Source organism: Drosophila elegans, unplaced genomic scaffold, assembly GCF_018152505.1.
Source record: "Drosophila elegans isolate 14027-0461.03 unplaced genomic scaffold, ASM1815250v1 contig_208, whole genome shotgun sequence".
Taxonomy (NCBI): Eukaryota; Metazoa; Arthropoda; class Insecta; order Diptera; family Drosophilidae; genus Drosophila; species Drosophila elegans.
The window spans coordinates 1,796,335-1,812,729 of NW_024545578.1; the positions used below are offsets into that span (position 1 = coordinate 1,796,335).

Consider the following 16,395-nt stretch of genomic DNA (forward strand, 5'->3'; position numbering starts at 1 on the left):
ACATTTTGGCCACGGGGGTTAAACAGGTGACCAGTTGACCAGGTGACCAGTTCAACCCTTAACCCCTGAGAATTGGGACTGCAAGTGTCAAAATGTGGTAACGCGATATGCCCGCAGACGGTTCAATGGGGTTAAATTAAGGGTGAGGGATCAATGGTCGGTCAGAGGGTTCATTGGATTTGGGGTTAGGCTGGGGAAGTAACAAGAAGTAACCTTATTCTAAGGGAAGTTTATTTAAGAATAAGATTGATGTATCAAAAATTCTAAGAAGTAACATTATTTCACTGAAAAGTTGTAAAATCTTTAATAAGTTAAACAAAAACCCATAAACTCTAGAGACAAGATTTATTATTCTTCTTTATTCAAGATTTACAAAATTAATAATGCCATAAAGTAAGTAGGCAAGTAATAATCATTAAAAAATCGTTTCCCTTAAACAAAAATAACTTACTCATCGAATTTGATTTAATTTTAGCTTTTCTCCATAGTTAATCTCATTGGTATATTTTTATTTTAAACAAATTTCATAAGTAAACACTTTAAATGTTGTTAAAATTTCCACCACTTTAAGGTAAAAATCAAAAACAAAAAACATAGTGTTTAGGGAAATGTTGGTCTGAGGATCGTTTTCCTTTTTTTTATAAAATTAATTTCCTTTTGAATTCAATTAAAATGGTATATCTAAAATATATACACATTTTTTTTTTGTTATAAAATGTTCCCCACTTTAAGGTAAACCATTGCCTGATTAATAATGTTAAGGGAAATAATGATGATCTCAGGATCGCTTCCTCTTTTTTATTACAAAAAACTTCCCCATTGAATTCAATTAAAATGTGTACCGCTTTTCCCCCGATTGCCAATCCAATTGTTCATGATCATGCCCACCTTTACGTTAGCCTTGAGGGTCGTCGTGGCTAATTAAGCAGCGATCTGAGTATCTGGGTATATTGGCTGCTCTTTAATACCTTTGCGGTCGTTGTTTATCCTCCGGTACCATCAGATGCGCCTCGATCAGCCCCCGTGCTCGTACATCAAAGAGTTTCACTTTATCGAAGGCACAATCTAAGCCAAACACGCCCCACTCTCGCACATCCTCATCCGCGATTCGCGATTCTCGACTCGCTCCCACTGACATCACCATCATCCAAACCACCGCCGAATGGAGGTTCACCATCACCATCACCATCACCACCACCATCACCATCACCATCAACATCAGCGATCATCTGCATCTCCATCTACCGGGGAATACATTTATTTCGCTTTTCCCTTTCGCGACTGCCTGCCTGCACTTAAAACCAAAAAGCAAAGCCAAACCAAAACCAAAACAGCAAACGGAAGTTGGAGGCGTTACCCAGCGCCAAATCCAAATCCGTCAGTCACTTAACATATGGACGTTGCGATGTGAGTGTGTACGTGTTCGTAGAGAAATTTATACGGGGGAATATCTAGCTAAGGCTACTACAGTCCCAACTCCATAAAGCTGTTTTTTCTAAATCATTAAATTAGATCCGAGGAATAAAAAATGTCAGTTGATTCGATAATTATTTAATTTTAATAGCATGAGCTTCAAGAATACAGTATTATAAAGTAGTAGGTGTATATTTGTGGTTTTGTGATTTCGTAAAGATAAATATATCTGTGGATTTTATCTTGCAAATGTTTGATTTACAGGAAAAACATCTAGCTAAGGGTTTTACAGTTCCTCTTTCGTAGAGTAAACTTTGTTTTTATTGTCAACAAAATAATAATAACATGAAATTCAAAGTTTATTTTATTTAATAAGTTATTTTGAGCCTTAAAAATTGTAGTATTAATTATGTTGTTTTTCTGATACCAAAATGGACCGCTATTTAAGAGTTTTTTAATCAGTTTTTAAATAGTTCAGACCTATAAAATTTGAAACATAATTAAAATATACAAAATATATACTTTTAGAAGTCGTAAAATATAATTTTGAAAAATAAATATATTCGTTTTCCGTGTAGAGTCTTCACTGTAATTGCCTGCAATCTTGTTGCCTCCTAAAGACGGTCTTTAAAGCCGGGCAGACAGACTCTGGCCGATCACTTGCAGATCGTCTTGCATATGTGTATATAGATATTATGTTGCCTTTGCTTTTCTTGTTTTTATTTTGCCCAAACCGCAGGGAAACCAGAAATCTGGTGGCAGAAAGAGTTTGAGTTTGAGTCTGAGTTTTCGGTTGCAACCGGGTGGAGTGAAGTGGAGTGGAGAGGAGAGTGAGATCGAAAAGCGATCGATATCTTTTAATATTTTCATTCATGCCCCCAGTGGTTGGCTGCTGTAGCGGAAATGAAAGCTCATTCAGTGCGCTGCTACTGCTGGTTTTTGTTAATTAAATGGCCTCGGGGCTCTTGCACTTTTTCGATTTATATACACGTTTTATATTTTTATAGTAGCAGTTTGCCTTGCCTCCGCCCATTTTATATATATTTTTTCTTCATTCTGTTGTGATCTTGCCTAATTTATGGGCTGTGAGTTAAGTTTAAGTAGGTAAGGGTGTTGTGCTGCCCCTCTTTTTTCTTTTTCTCAGACCTGCTGGGGCATTTAAGTGCGAGATTTAAGTATTATTTTTTATTTCGCCGGTCGCCTCAATTGTTGAGCCATCATGGCTTACGACTTCCGTTGTCGCCGCAATAAGAACCGAGTTGATCTACGAGTTTCTTTTTCTGTGAATGAATGATTCTCCGCTGACTGAAAAGAGTCTTATAAGCTTTGGCATTGTATTGGGGGAAAATGGTATTAGGTGGGCTTTCTGTGACATTAAATATAGATTTTCTTTAAAAAACTTAAAATTATTTTTTTTTGCGGAGCTTATGAGACTAGCAAATAACTTAAATCTCAAATATCTTTTCTTAGAAATTATAGTTTAGTTACAAGTTTCTGTTTCTATTCCAACTTTATAAAACTTAAAGTAATATTTTATCTATCTATTAACGTATACCTCAAACGTTTTTGTAATATCCTAACAATTCCAAATTAAATTTATTAATTTATCTTTTGAAATAATATTAACTTTAATATGAAGTACAAGTTTTTGTAATGTCCCAACAAATAAAAATATAAATCTCAATATAACACTTAAGATAACATCTTGTTTATTTATTTTTGGAAACCCAAAATCTCTTAAGATTTGCTTAACCATCGAACTTGAGAACCCGTGAGGAGTATCTCACTATTCAGATTACAATCGATGATTTCCGGACACTTTGCCATGGTTTTGGGAACTGCGTCATCTTTCGCCATTTGGGATTGCTAAGAATTCAAATCGGTTTTACGGATACGTGTGCGACAAAAGACTACTTTAGACAATGCAACAACAAGGGGCTGTAATAATAATAATGGTAGTGCGAGAATGGTGATGAAGCGATAGAAACAGCGCTAAGAACCGGAACCAGTAATTAAATACAAAAGAAGTCGGGGTGGGTAAGTGTACTATAGATGGAGAAAGAGCGTTCCAAAGACGGCCAGCCAGCTGCAGTTTTTTCCAGTTTTTTCAGCTGGCTGAGGCAGAGCGGAAGCAGAACGGAAGTGAATACTTCCGCACGTAGGAACAAAATAATTGGCTGCACCAAGAAAAATAACAGATATTATACAACATTGTCCTAATTGTTCCTAATTTTACATTATACATTTCAAATCGAAAGAAAAAACAAAATTATAAATTAAAGGAAAACAGAACAAAAACAAAAAACATTTAAAACAATTGTCAATTGTGAGACGATGATCTCAAATAAAAATATAGCATTTTGTACCCTAGTTTTATACGTATTTTTCCCTAGTGTATGCCCACAACTTTATGAATGAAATAGGTAAAGATAGCGAGCGGAGTTCAGTGCTCATGGCAGAAGTGTGCTGAGGTTGCCAGCTGGTCGGAGTCGAGGGTTCGGGTGTCAGGGGTCAGGAGAATCCTCAATCGGAAGTGCAGGAAGGATCCGAGTAGGAAGTGCCACCTAATGCCGGTGAATAGTGGTAAGTGAATGGGCAGAGGAACTACCCCCGAGATAAGGCAGGTGTGCTCCTCTGAACGTGAACGTGCCGAAACGGCGGGAAAGCGGAAATTCTGCTTATGAATGAAATCGGATTTTTATGAATGGGAAATGGGCGGCCAACCCGGCTCTCATAGCAGCTACGAGATACATTTGTATCTTATTATGATAAGCAGGGGCAGCGTCGGAGATTTCATAATAGAAGAACAGTTGGAAGACATGTGGGCGCACTCTGCCGTGCCGAAAAAAATGTATCTGAAAGTGTGTGCGCCTGTATCTATTGGATATAATAAAAGCTTTTAATATAAAATAGAGCAAACAGACCATAACAAATAGTGGCAGCTACAACACGACAAAGCGCCCGCAACTCATGAATGGAAACTACAAATACAAATTATACAACAAAGTATTTTCCCAAAATGGAAAAAAAAATTATATCGTTTGGGTGGAGTGGCAAAAGTGGGTAGTGTGTTTAAGTTTTTGTTGCCATACTTAGATACGGGGATTTTAGGATTGATTTTTATTAAGAAATGTTTTTAAAATACGATTTATGGAAATAAAAGGAAAATAAAAATAGGAAAATATTAAATTTCATGCTTCTTAAAATGTTTCTTTAAATTTCTAAAAATTGTTTTACAATTTAATTATTTAAATTCTAAAAAACTCATGATTGTAATGAATAACAAATACCATTTCATACTAAGTTGTAACCTACTCTGTTTTAGCTAAATATTTTGCGCATAGCTGTAAGTGCCTTTGGCCATGTATGGGTTCAAATAGGTGTGTGTATTAGTGTGTTTCTGTGTGTCTCTCTGTTTGTTTGTTTGTCTGTGTCTCGCTTTCGTTTCATTCATAAAAATGCTTATTTCCTGTTGTTGCCTTGACTATTGCCTAGGCCATTTGTGAATGTGGGGGGTTTTGGTGGGTGGCGGGGCGAGTTTCGTGTTTTGACGGCCATAAAACACATGCACACACATTAGGATAAACGGCACACACAGATACACATACAAGCATTCAGGCAAAACGATAAGATAGTAAAATCCGCTTAGATACGCGCTTTTTTTTCGCCCCGTCTTCATGTGTCTGCTTTTACACAGACAAAAGATAGTTGAATTCAAATCAAAATATTAAGAAAGTTTTAGATATTTAAATTTTTTTTGATATTTTTGTATATTTTTAAAATATATAATCGAAATAACATATGTCTAAAAAAAATTTTAAAGAACAAAAGAATTTAAATTTAAAAGAATTTTAGAAGAAAGACGTGTTCGAACACTACTGCTGCCTAATATTTTATTTAAATCTTTTAATATTCTCAGATTTAAATAAATAAAATCATCAAATTTATGAACTTATAATATAAGTTTTTTCTTTCTGTGTACGCTTGCCTTACATATTTATTTTACTATGAAAATAAACAGGCAGAGGAACAGCAACAATGGCTGCGATTACAAATGGCAATTGCAATAAAAGCAGACCGACCAGCAACAACAAAAGAAATTAGCGTAATTAGCAAATTACTCGGTGCTCTCTGTTTTTTTTATTTATATTCTTTTTTTTTTTTTGTATTTTCTGTCTTTGCCTTTGTTTTTGCGGCTTGGAAATTGACGTCGTCGTTTTCTGCTGTTTTCTGTTGGTTTTATTTCGCTTTTGCTCGGTCAGTTGGTCGCCTTCGTCACATTTCAGTTTTTCTTGGCCGGAAATGCTGAATTTGCACAAAAACCGACGGAAAACTGGCATATAAACGTTCATATTCTCAGCTGCTTCTTCCCCATTTCCACCCATTTACACGCGCACCCAAAATAAATACACTTAATTGACGTTTGTTTAATCGCTAAATGTTCTCGGGCTGCAGGCCATAAAAATAATAAAAAGCGTTCGGTGTGGGGAGAAAAAAATACTAAATGAAAAATAGAAATATTATAAAGAACAGACATAAAACACCTACGCAAAAATTTTCCCAACTAAGTGGAACAATAAACCGGCAGCAGAAAAGGGCTGACAAATTGTCTGGCAAGATTCAGCTGATGACTTTTTCTAGAATTGCGATTTCCTTTCAGTTGTCGTAATAATTCACATCTGTTTGAGAAGGCCGATTATGTTGACAGATAAAAGGGTTAGTACAGGTCAGGATAAAGAAATTGTCTACAAATACTGGAGGGTATTCCCAAAAAAAAATTGTTATAGAAACTAAACTATTGTTACATGAATTTTTAACTATTGGAAATTAAAAATTTCTCAGTAAGATGAATATTAAATTAATCCCACGATTAAATAGTAAGATTTAAATTTTTGAAATTTTAATTAATAAAATTTCCATTAGATATAAATACTATTATAAAAATTCCTTAAATCTCCAGACAAAATTTACTATTTGTTTCCTCAACTTCAAGTGGGTGGTGAAATAAGCAAGTTCCGCACACTCTACTTTAAACCAACAGGGCAAATCTACTTGATGTATTATTTTATATGGCGTGGAGGGAAAAAACCGTCGATGGAATAATATTTTATGGTCGCTCAGTGAGGCGCCAGAACCTTGAAGACGACTCCTAGGCCAGCCAATCAGGAAAATATTAATAATAGCCATTAAGTCAGGCATTGAACTTGATACGAATTTGGCTGATAACTCACCTACTCAACCTCAACTACTCGCATTCACTTCCTCCAGAGCAGAGTCCAAATTGGACTTGCATTTACGATTTCTTATCGCATTTGGTGTATTTTTATATATGCTTTGTTCGATTGCCATCGCTGTTCATCAAACTGATGCATCAATTTCATTCACCTGGCCGCATAATTGATTGTTTTGCACTCGGATTAATATACATAGAGGCGAGGCTAGAGGATGGAGCTCACTTTATTGACACAACTGATTAATGGCCATATGCCGCGCAGCTGGCCTGTATCTATCAAGTATTTCCGATGTCCGATAACACACGGCGTTAACCCAAACAAATTAAACAATAATCAATGGGCTTTAATTTTCGCTTCTCGAGTGGCGCAAACTACGAATCTAATAACAACAACCAGATACAGATATACTCTACTCCGTCCGCTAATCATTTCTAATCAGCGGAGGTCTTTAGCACCTTGGCAACAAAACACCCACCTGGGATTTGCCTAGGTTTGAATTTTGACGATGACGATGATGATGATGATGATGATGATGAGGTTTGCCCACCAACTTCCTGTGAGTGAAAGATTTTCTTTTCGGCCTCCTACGAGTTTTGCTTACCAAGTGTTGATTGTGGGCGTCCGCTGCACTGGAGTTTCGAGATTCGAGACTCAAGATTCGAGATGCTAATGAGCATGACTAGACTTCTGCTGACGATGACGATGATGGCGTTGAATGGATGGCTCAGAGTGGTCTGTTTTGGCTCATTTGGTAGGTGTTGTTGGCATTGTTATTGCCGTTGAAAGCCATGTCGCTGGGCGTTGCATGACTCCAGATGGGCTCCGGTCGAGTCTGCCAAGTTTGGGAGTATCTTAGGGATGGATAACGACAGAAATACCTTACAGACTTATTTTCATATAAACTTAAAAGTAAAAAGATTGTTTGACATTTTTTAAAAATAGGATAGTTGCGAAAATACTTTTATTGAGAGTTAAGCAACACTAAACTCTGGTGACTCTTTAACTTTTATTTATCATTTTCTAAGGCTTAATGAATGACTTGCTTGCGCAAACATCCAATCTCTTATCAATAACATATTTTGAACACTAGATTAGGATTAATTCATTTTTCTTTCCCCTGTTCAATACTGGAATATCTTGAACCACTAAAAACGTTTCAACACTAGATAACGAAAACTTTTAAAATTTGGAAATGTTTAATGACTAGTTAAATTATTATTCTTGAATATATATTTACAGCTCAAATACCTGAACGTTTTTATGTTCCTCGACACAAACAGATTTAAATATGGAAAGCATTTCTATCATATTTTCTTACTTTGCAGCCCTGCTGCACACCTACTCTTTCGAGATTTCCCCTGCCAACTTATTCGGCTACCAAGATCTCACCAGGTTGTCTTGCATCTTCCATCTGCCATCTGAAAACTCCTCCTCCTTCGAATGTTGTGGGCAGCCAGATGAGTGGGGTTATCTGGTGGTCCGTGGACGGATGGATCGTGATCATGTTCATGGCGATCACAGAGATGATGACTATATAAATGCTTCCTCAAATTGTGGGGGCTTGCGGGCTTAACTCGACAAGTTCTTTTTCCCTCTGTTCCTTTGAAAAGCATGACGTAGGCAAAAGTTTGTGGGCTCATTTGAAAAGCGTAGATCAGTTGGTTGGGTAAAATCCAAGACCGGCAGCCGAGATTGGAAGAATTGATGTGGCTACTGTTTTTCCTTTTTTTTTCTTCGGAGGCCACTCGAAGTTGCAGCTGCTCAGACTGAAAGGCCATGACAAAAAAAAAAGATAATAATTTTTTGGAGCCACCCCGCTCGACGGATGTTGCGAATTTTCGTCTTTGACACATATAAATGTGTGCATATATATATATGGGGTAATTCCCTCTACGGTCAACTAATTTAGTGTTTCCTGCTGACAACAGCATAAACAAGCTGCAAAGAAATCAGAGAATTGTGTCACTAAAATGTTAGCGTTACCCGAAAATGAAAAAAAAAGAAATAATGATATCAGAGACAATCCCTCTATCACACATTTCACAAAAAGCCAAATTGTTTTCAATCTCGTTTTGTGTTCGCTTTCGATTTGTTGTTTTCATACGTTTATTCATACAAGGCAGCGCTTTTTCGAAAATAGACGACATCCGGTCTGCACCAAATATATAAATCATATTTTTAGATAAACGCCAATACACACACACACACTCAGTCAAACGATCTGCCGGCCAGAATGTTGTAAAAAAAAAAAAAAACAAAATCGAAACGAACCGAAAAAAGCTGCATGTAAAATCTTGTTTTCGTAGTCAACTTGTTTGGGTTTTTCGGCGACACGAGACGGCCATCGAATTTTTTCTCGATGCCCAATAAAGAATTTGTTTTCTTTGGCATCGAAATCAGAAAATATATCCCCATTTAGTTGGACTATTTTTGGTTGTTCTAAATTGTGATTAAATAGAGTAATTCAATAAAAATGGGCTAAAAACTTATTTTATTTGATAATTAAAATATACAAAGAGGATCGTTAACTATTTTACAAGTATTCTTAATTGTGGTTAAAGCAGACTAATTAAATAAAAAGGGCATTATTTTTATTTTTTTTTTTAGTCTGCTTAATTAATTTTTTTTGAGAGTAAATCATCAATTAGAAATATTTTCTATTAAAAGCTTTGTTGTGCTTTGTTAATAGTCAATTATTTATTTAGAGTCGTTAAAACCTAAATACTTTTCCTTTGTTTTAGTACAGAATTAAATGTGTGTAGTAAATTTGGAATATATCTCCTTTTAAGTCGTTTTTTTTTGCCACTTGCATCAACAGGCCCATCAATTTCTCCTCTCATCATTTCGTACGATTTTGGTATGGACCGGGCTGTTTTTTCACCCCATTCCTACGCGCCATACACCATATCTATCTGTATATCATAAATATCCCCCACTGGGATGATTTCGTTGCTCTCATAAAAGACGAAAATTGCCGGCTCGCACCGCAGAAGCGCAATGTTGAAAGAAAAAAATTGTGTGGAAATGGAAATAAATTAACACATTTAATGAAAATTTTTCGAAGAGAGCGCGCGCGAAAACACGAAGACGTCGCAACAGCAGCGGAAGACGTGGAACGGGGCGTATGAGTAATCAACGACAGGAAATGGTGACAAATGCTGCCCCCCTCTCTTTCACCCTCCTTCTAGAGGGTGTGTAAATGTGCTATGTAGCTATTTGCACCGATAGCAACAGGCCAACAACAACAAATAAAAAAAAAAAGAAGAGAAAAAAATTTCAATAATTTATTTGGTTTGAATGAAATACGAACTACGAACGAGGGCAGCGACAGCGACGTCGACCGCCATTGGGGCGCCCACAGGAAACGCGACGTTGGCAACAGTTTCCTGTTTTGTTTTTGCTTTTTGCTTTTGTCGAGTGCAAACGGGTTACGACAACAAACATGTTACAATTTGGTTCAATGACTTTGTTAGGCCATCGTGATAGGAGCGCAATGCACATTGAGAAAACTATTGGTTCTAGAAAGAATTTAGAACTTATTTATAGTAGTCAAAAAATGTCTATAGTTATTACGCATTTAATTAACTTAAGCTTAAAATACAAATATATATTGCTTTAATTTTTATAGAGCATTGAACTAATTTATTTTTGGTAATAAAGCCTTTAAAATGTATATATTTTCATTTCATTTCAGCTTTTACTTATATTATCAAGACTAAAAAAAAATTTTCTCAAATCTTCAAATGTTATTTTACAAATTTCTTGCTTAGATTTTCAAAGACTTTTTAAATTGTTTGTTTATTTTCAATTGATCTTGTTTCCAATTTTTGTTGTTACTATTTTTTTAATTTAAGATTTTTTAGCAGTGAGTTTGGCAGAGTTTGGTTTAAATGCTATCTAGTTAACCCAACTACACTCCACAAAAAATACATTGAAACAGAGCAGTGTACAGACAACTATCCACCCACAAGTTTATCAGTGGAATTGAGGAAGAGGTCACCGCACATGAAACTCGCGCCAGATGCGCTGATAAGGCCCACCCATCCATTTACCCACCCACTCGGCCTATTCTACTTTTTTTCCCCATTTTTTTTTTTGCAAACCTTTTATTTAGCGTTTAACGTGGAGTTATTTTACGGCTTTGGCATATGAAATGAGCTGGCGAAACTTATCAGCGATTCAGTAGATGACATGCGGAAGTCCCCAGCCCATAAAACCCCCTTTTCTCTAGTTTGCCGCTATATTTCAAATACGCCCCTTAAGCCACGAATGCAAAACACTTTCACAATTTCTCTGACTAATTTCTTCTTTCTTTCTTTGTTTCTTTTTTATGTGATTGCAGTTTGTGGACATTGGAATTGTGACTTCCATCGAATCGAATCATAAGAACATCGAATCGGCGCGCAAGGGTCAAGAGATTTGCGTCAAGATCGATCCGATTCCCGGTGAATCGCCCAAAATGTTTGGTCGCCACTTTGAGGCCGAGGACATGCTGATCAGCAAGGTAAGTTTAAATCAATATCAATCGTTTTTGAAGAGCCAGCCACTTGAGGTTCCTTGGCTGCAAAACAAAACCACCAAAGACTGGCAATAAATTTATTAGTATACGGGAGCGGAAGAATCAACTTAGAACTCAAGATAGACTCGACTCGAGTGCGTTATTGTCGGGAAGTTGGGAACGGCAATATCATCGCTTTGTGGGGCATGTGGTAGATGTTTATGGCTGGATTAGATATCTGGAGTGGGGCTGTTGTAACCTCATTTTTGTTCGTTTTTAATTACAGCGCTTTGTTGTTTATCAAACAGTGGGTAATTGGTTTTTAAATGCTTATGAGTAAATTCTAGTTTAAAAATAGAACTTTCTTAATGGTTTTAGCTAAAAAGAGTGTTATATTCTATACATTTAAGTTGGTTGAGATATATAATTTATTGGGAAAAACAATTACATTCATTTAGCGGCTTTGTTGGTCAATTTTTTAAGTATTCAAAATATATGTTCTTATACTCAATACTTTTTTCAAGATTCCAAATACAATCGTTATTCAGCGTTCACACTTTAAGTAACTAATTTTACCAATCAATTTCCAATAAATATATCTCCAGATGAATGACATTTAGAAAAACTCTTATTTTCATCAGACAAAATCAAATATGCCTGTTTACTTAATTTTAAAAGAATTCCCTCAGAAGTTTAAATGCACTTGGCATTCTAATTAACCTTTTTCAATAACCTTTCCACTTAAATCAATTTATTTTCCCATTCAATTTGCAATAAATGTATCAAGAAACCAAACACTCTCCAAATTAATTAAAACGTTTGTTAGAATAATAGTGCATTTAGGCCAATTGACTAAGAAGTCCTACTATCAAATTTGAAATAGATACAAGAATAATATTGAATTAAAGCCAATTACCATCATTTTACTTTGATTGCTGGGAGGGTCTGGCTAATATTCGGTACAAGTTCGAGTGCAAATCACTTAAGTTCAACAGCAGTTGTCAATTGGAAGGGCGAATGTGAATGGGTGGTTTTGGTGGTTGGGTGGAATCGCTGGCCAGGTGCAAGCCCACTCCACTTCCAAAAACAAAAACACCTCACCTTGGGCACTTCCACCTCGGCCAGTTTGGCTTATCAAATTACATGGCCAGGTTGTGTGTTAAGTGTTAAGTGGCAACAATATCGAATCGAATCGAATGCCGTTCGACAACTGCCATTCGACGAGATGACTTAACTCGCTTAAGTGGCGTTGAAAGGTCTTTGCAACTTCCTTTCGTTCAATCATTTGATTAACAATTACTTACCAGCTCTGACGTCAAGCGCCCCTGATGAGAGTGGGCGATTGGGTGGAAAAAAAAAGGGAGGGTGGTGGTGTTTCGCTGAAAACCAAAATCGATAGCTAACTTAATTTTCGATTTATTTTTCGTCCCTTATCAGCGGGTGACATCGGTGACGTCAAAAGGCCAGGCGTCGCTAATTGCCCATCGAGTTGCCAGCCAGCGCGCTTTATTCAATTAATGCTGCGTAAAAATAAAGATGAATAGATGTATTTTAGGCCCACAAATTGAATGATAAAGTTTGCACTGCCCAAAAATTGTTACGTTTATTAGCTGCATCTTGTAGATTGTAAAAATACCTATACAGTTTAATAGTTATGTGTTTTGTGCAGATGGGTATAAATAACACAGAAGCCATAATTCCTTATTCCTAAAAATAGTTTCGTTTAATATTCCTTATTAATTAATTAATGGAAATTTTAAAATGATGCTTCGATAATGTATTGTATTATTCAATGGTTGTGGCTTATTGCTGGATTGTGGTCTTGTCGTTAACCTCTTGGGGTCTTCGCAGTGCAGCCTCCGTCAAAAGCCATCAAGTTGGATGCCACCAGCAGAAACCAGCCACCACCCAATTGACACACTCCCCGTCTATTTATAGAACTTAATGCCTTGGCAAGAACCTGGGAGCCATGAAAGGGTATTATGTCATGGCTGACCTGATGATACGAACTTATGCATGCGGCCATGTCTCCCAGATCCCATCACCCAGATAAATATAGTATATATAGCGGTGTGTATTTGACCCGAGTCGAGTCGCCCGCTGACGTCACGTTTTACCTTCCACGACGAAATGCACTTGCATAGTTCAATGACCTTTTGAATTCTGAGTTCCGAGCATCGTCACCATCATCGAGCTAACCCAGTTTCCTCGGATGTCGACCCAGTTGTTGTGTGTGTGGAGCTGTGTGTGTTTTTGCAGTGGGTTCGGTTTTCTTTTTTTCATTTTTTTTTGGCTTTAATTTGTGCACTACTTGCCTTTTATCAGCTATGACGCATTCGGCGACCCAAAATGGAGCATAGTGCAGAGCACCCAATCCCCCCAAAGCTCCATTGAAAATTGGAGCTGAGGTCAACCATAGACGACTTTGGTTTCGGCCTTGCGGCTGCGGGTTAAACTCGCCAAATTGGACAAGGCCTTTGGCCAGAGCTAAAAATAGCAGCAATTAGCCGAGATTAGGATTGTGCGGGGGGGAGCTCTACTAAATGGGCTTTCAGTGGAAACTAATTGGGGTAAATTTCACTGGAATCGAGTAAATGCATCCATTATGCAGAAAAGGCCATTGAAGTCCTATTATGCAGGGATAAACCTTTAAATGTTTATGGCTTAGTTCTCATTTCATTTTCTTTTAAATTATGATTTTTAATTTTTCCTGTTTCATAGCAATATATCTATTAAAGTTTCTGATCTTGTTCTATATTTTTCTGCATTAAGTGTATTAGTTTTTGAATTTTTTTTATATAGTTGTTACTATTAATAATCTTGATTTTTTAATGCGAAAAATCTGTTCTATATAAGAAAGGCTTTTGATATTCAAGTCTGCAGTGATAAACCTTTAACGGATATTGTTTATTTCTCTATTAATTAGCATTTAAAATATGAGTTCGAATTTAGCAAACTCCTAACACTTAAAAGGCAATGGTTTATTTCTACATTAATCATCTCTTAAGTTAAGATTTTGAATTTTGACTGTCTTTTTTTGGTATTTGCTGTACACATTAAATTTATGATCATGTTCTTACTTTTAAAGTTAAAAAAATGATGTTTTTGTAGTACATATTTAGAAAATTGTGATAATTTTTTTGCTTAAATAATATTATTATTAATTTATTCATTTCATTTAATCTTTACGATCTTTTTTTTATTTATCTGCTATAATAGATGTAATATTTTTATGTTGTTTAGTATTAAAAAAGCATTATATTTTTGTAACTTTGAAATCATTATTAAGGACGATGCTTTCAAAATTAAAAAATAATGCTTTTTTAATTACTTATGTTTTCAGTATCATATGTATTTTTCTTACGCAAAAAATTTTCTGAAGTCCAGAACTTGATGGGCTGTAAAACTAAATCAGCAAGTCAAATAAATTTCCGTTTAGACTCTGCCATTCTCTGGCATAGATAACCAATCAATTCTACTTAAATTCAGGCTCTGTCTTTAACGATATCCTTCAACTCTGGGACGGCGGACAAAATACGCGTCATTTAGCCATTTAGCCATTTACCCATTTAATATGCAGGGCCATAAATGCGGACTCCTTGAGCGGCATTATTCCGCGCTTATCGTTTAGAGAAATCTTTTGTACATAAATATATACGGCTCCAATAATCAAAACCATTGATCGAGAGCCTAATTAATATGCGTTGCGCCAAAAAAAGAAACAGAAATCGAAATATAAAAAGGGATAAGAATGAAAATAAAAATAATAATTAAGCGGGGGAACAACAACAAAACAGACAAAGGACAGAGTGCTGTCTTTATCAAGGGCGTGCTGTAATCAGAAATCAGACTTTTGGGGGGCCTGAAAGTGGAACTATTCATGAGGTCTTCAGACTTCAGGCCATAAATGCCAGGCATTAAAAAACGCATTAAAAAGGCGCCATAAAAAATGGCGACACTAAAATTGCTTCGATAAAGCGTTGCCAAGGGGCGCATAAAGTATATAAATTCGGATTGAATCGGATATGAAATAAGTTGAAAAAAAGTATTGTTGAAAATGATTTTAATTGTTATGCGCCATATGTCGGGTTTGCGGGGGGAAGGGGGTAAAAAAACTACTGGAGACACGTGCCGCCCCGTGGTTTGATTGATGGAGCAGACATCCCCGATTCCCGATCCCCGGTCCCCGGTCCCCAATCTCCCTTTGGAGTTACGACAATTGGCACGTTCCAATTTTATACATTTTTGCTGAATTCAAAATGCAAATGATTTATGTGTAGCACAGCGTGTTATTAATATGCATATTATTACAATTTCACTTTGGGTCTGTCTTCATGAGTTTTAATGGACTTTTAATTATTTTGATTTTATCAAATTGACAATCAGCAAGCATGGTTCGTAGAAAATTGCGTAACCTAAATATTAAGTAGCAGTATTTGCTGGTTTAAGTTAAATACAAAATATCTAAGATTGTCATAAATTATGTGGTGCTTATAAAAATATATATATTATAAAATTTCTATGACAACATTTAAGTTGTTAGTTTATGAATTTGAATTTCATATTCAACATTTTTACATCATTTTCTTGTCTTTTCCCTTGCAGATCTCTCGCCAGAGCATTGATGCCTGCAAGGATTACTTCCGCGATGACCTAATAAAGGCCGATTGGTCGCTGATGGTGGAGCTGAAGAAGCTCTTCGAGATCTTATAAGCGAATTCGCTTGCCAAATTTTGCAAACGTACAACGGGACGAGAGATTTTCGCTAAAAAAGAAAACTAATCTACAAAAACTACAGACTGTGCGCTTGTGGTGTGTCCTTCTTTTTAAAGAAAAGAGGAAGGATCGTTTCTCTTAAGCTTAGTTTCATTTTTATGGTTTACAGCTGTGTAGCCGTATATTGTCATATCGCAGTTGTCGCTTGAAGAACTCTGTTATAATGGTTTTAAATCAAATTTTTGTAAAACGCTTTATGGCGAATATCCATTTTTAGCCTGCGATTTTTGTTAGAGCCAACTTAGAATAAAATGCATAAAAATGTTGTACAACGGATAAAGAAATGAGTAAAATATGCAGACGGGCTTGGGTTGGGCTGGGATGGGTTAACTGTGTCACTGGTGACGTCACGGCAAAGGATATTGACCTAGTTGGCATGCGCAACTTGTGCTTGGTGTTTTGTGTTTTGTGTCATTGAACGCGACAAGGATGCCGATGAATGGAGGAGAATCTGCTGCTGCTGCTGCTACTGCA

At 36.3% G+C, this 16,395-nt stretch overlaps 1 protein-coding gene and 1 pseudogene across 1 annotated transcript in view; one reads left to right on the forward strand and one right to left on the reverse strand.

The window, feature by feature from the left end:
- Window positions 1-16,187, forward strand: part of LOC108146095 (eukaryotic translation initiation factor 5B) — a 44,511-nt gene extending 28,324 nt beyond the window's left edge. The window contains exons 9-10 of the mRNA XM_017271922.2: window positions 10,990-11,151; window positions 15,751-16,187. Coding sequence (XP_017127411.1) covers window positions 10,990-11,151; window positions 15,751-15,858 — 270 coding nt within the window. The 3' untranslated portion in view covers window positions 15,859-16,187. The remainder of the gene's footprint in view (window positions 1-10,989; window positions 11,152-15,750) is intronic.
- On the reverse strand, window positions 7,372-10,226 carry LOC108146096 (annotated as a pseudogene).
- Window positions 16,188-16,395: the final 208 nt, after the last annotated feature.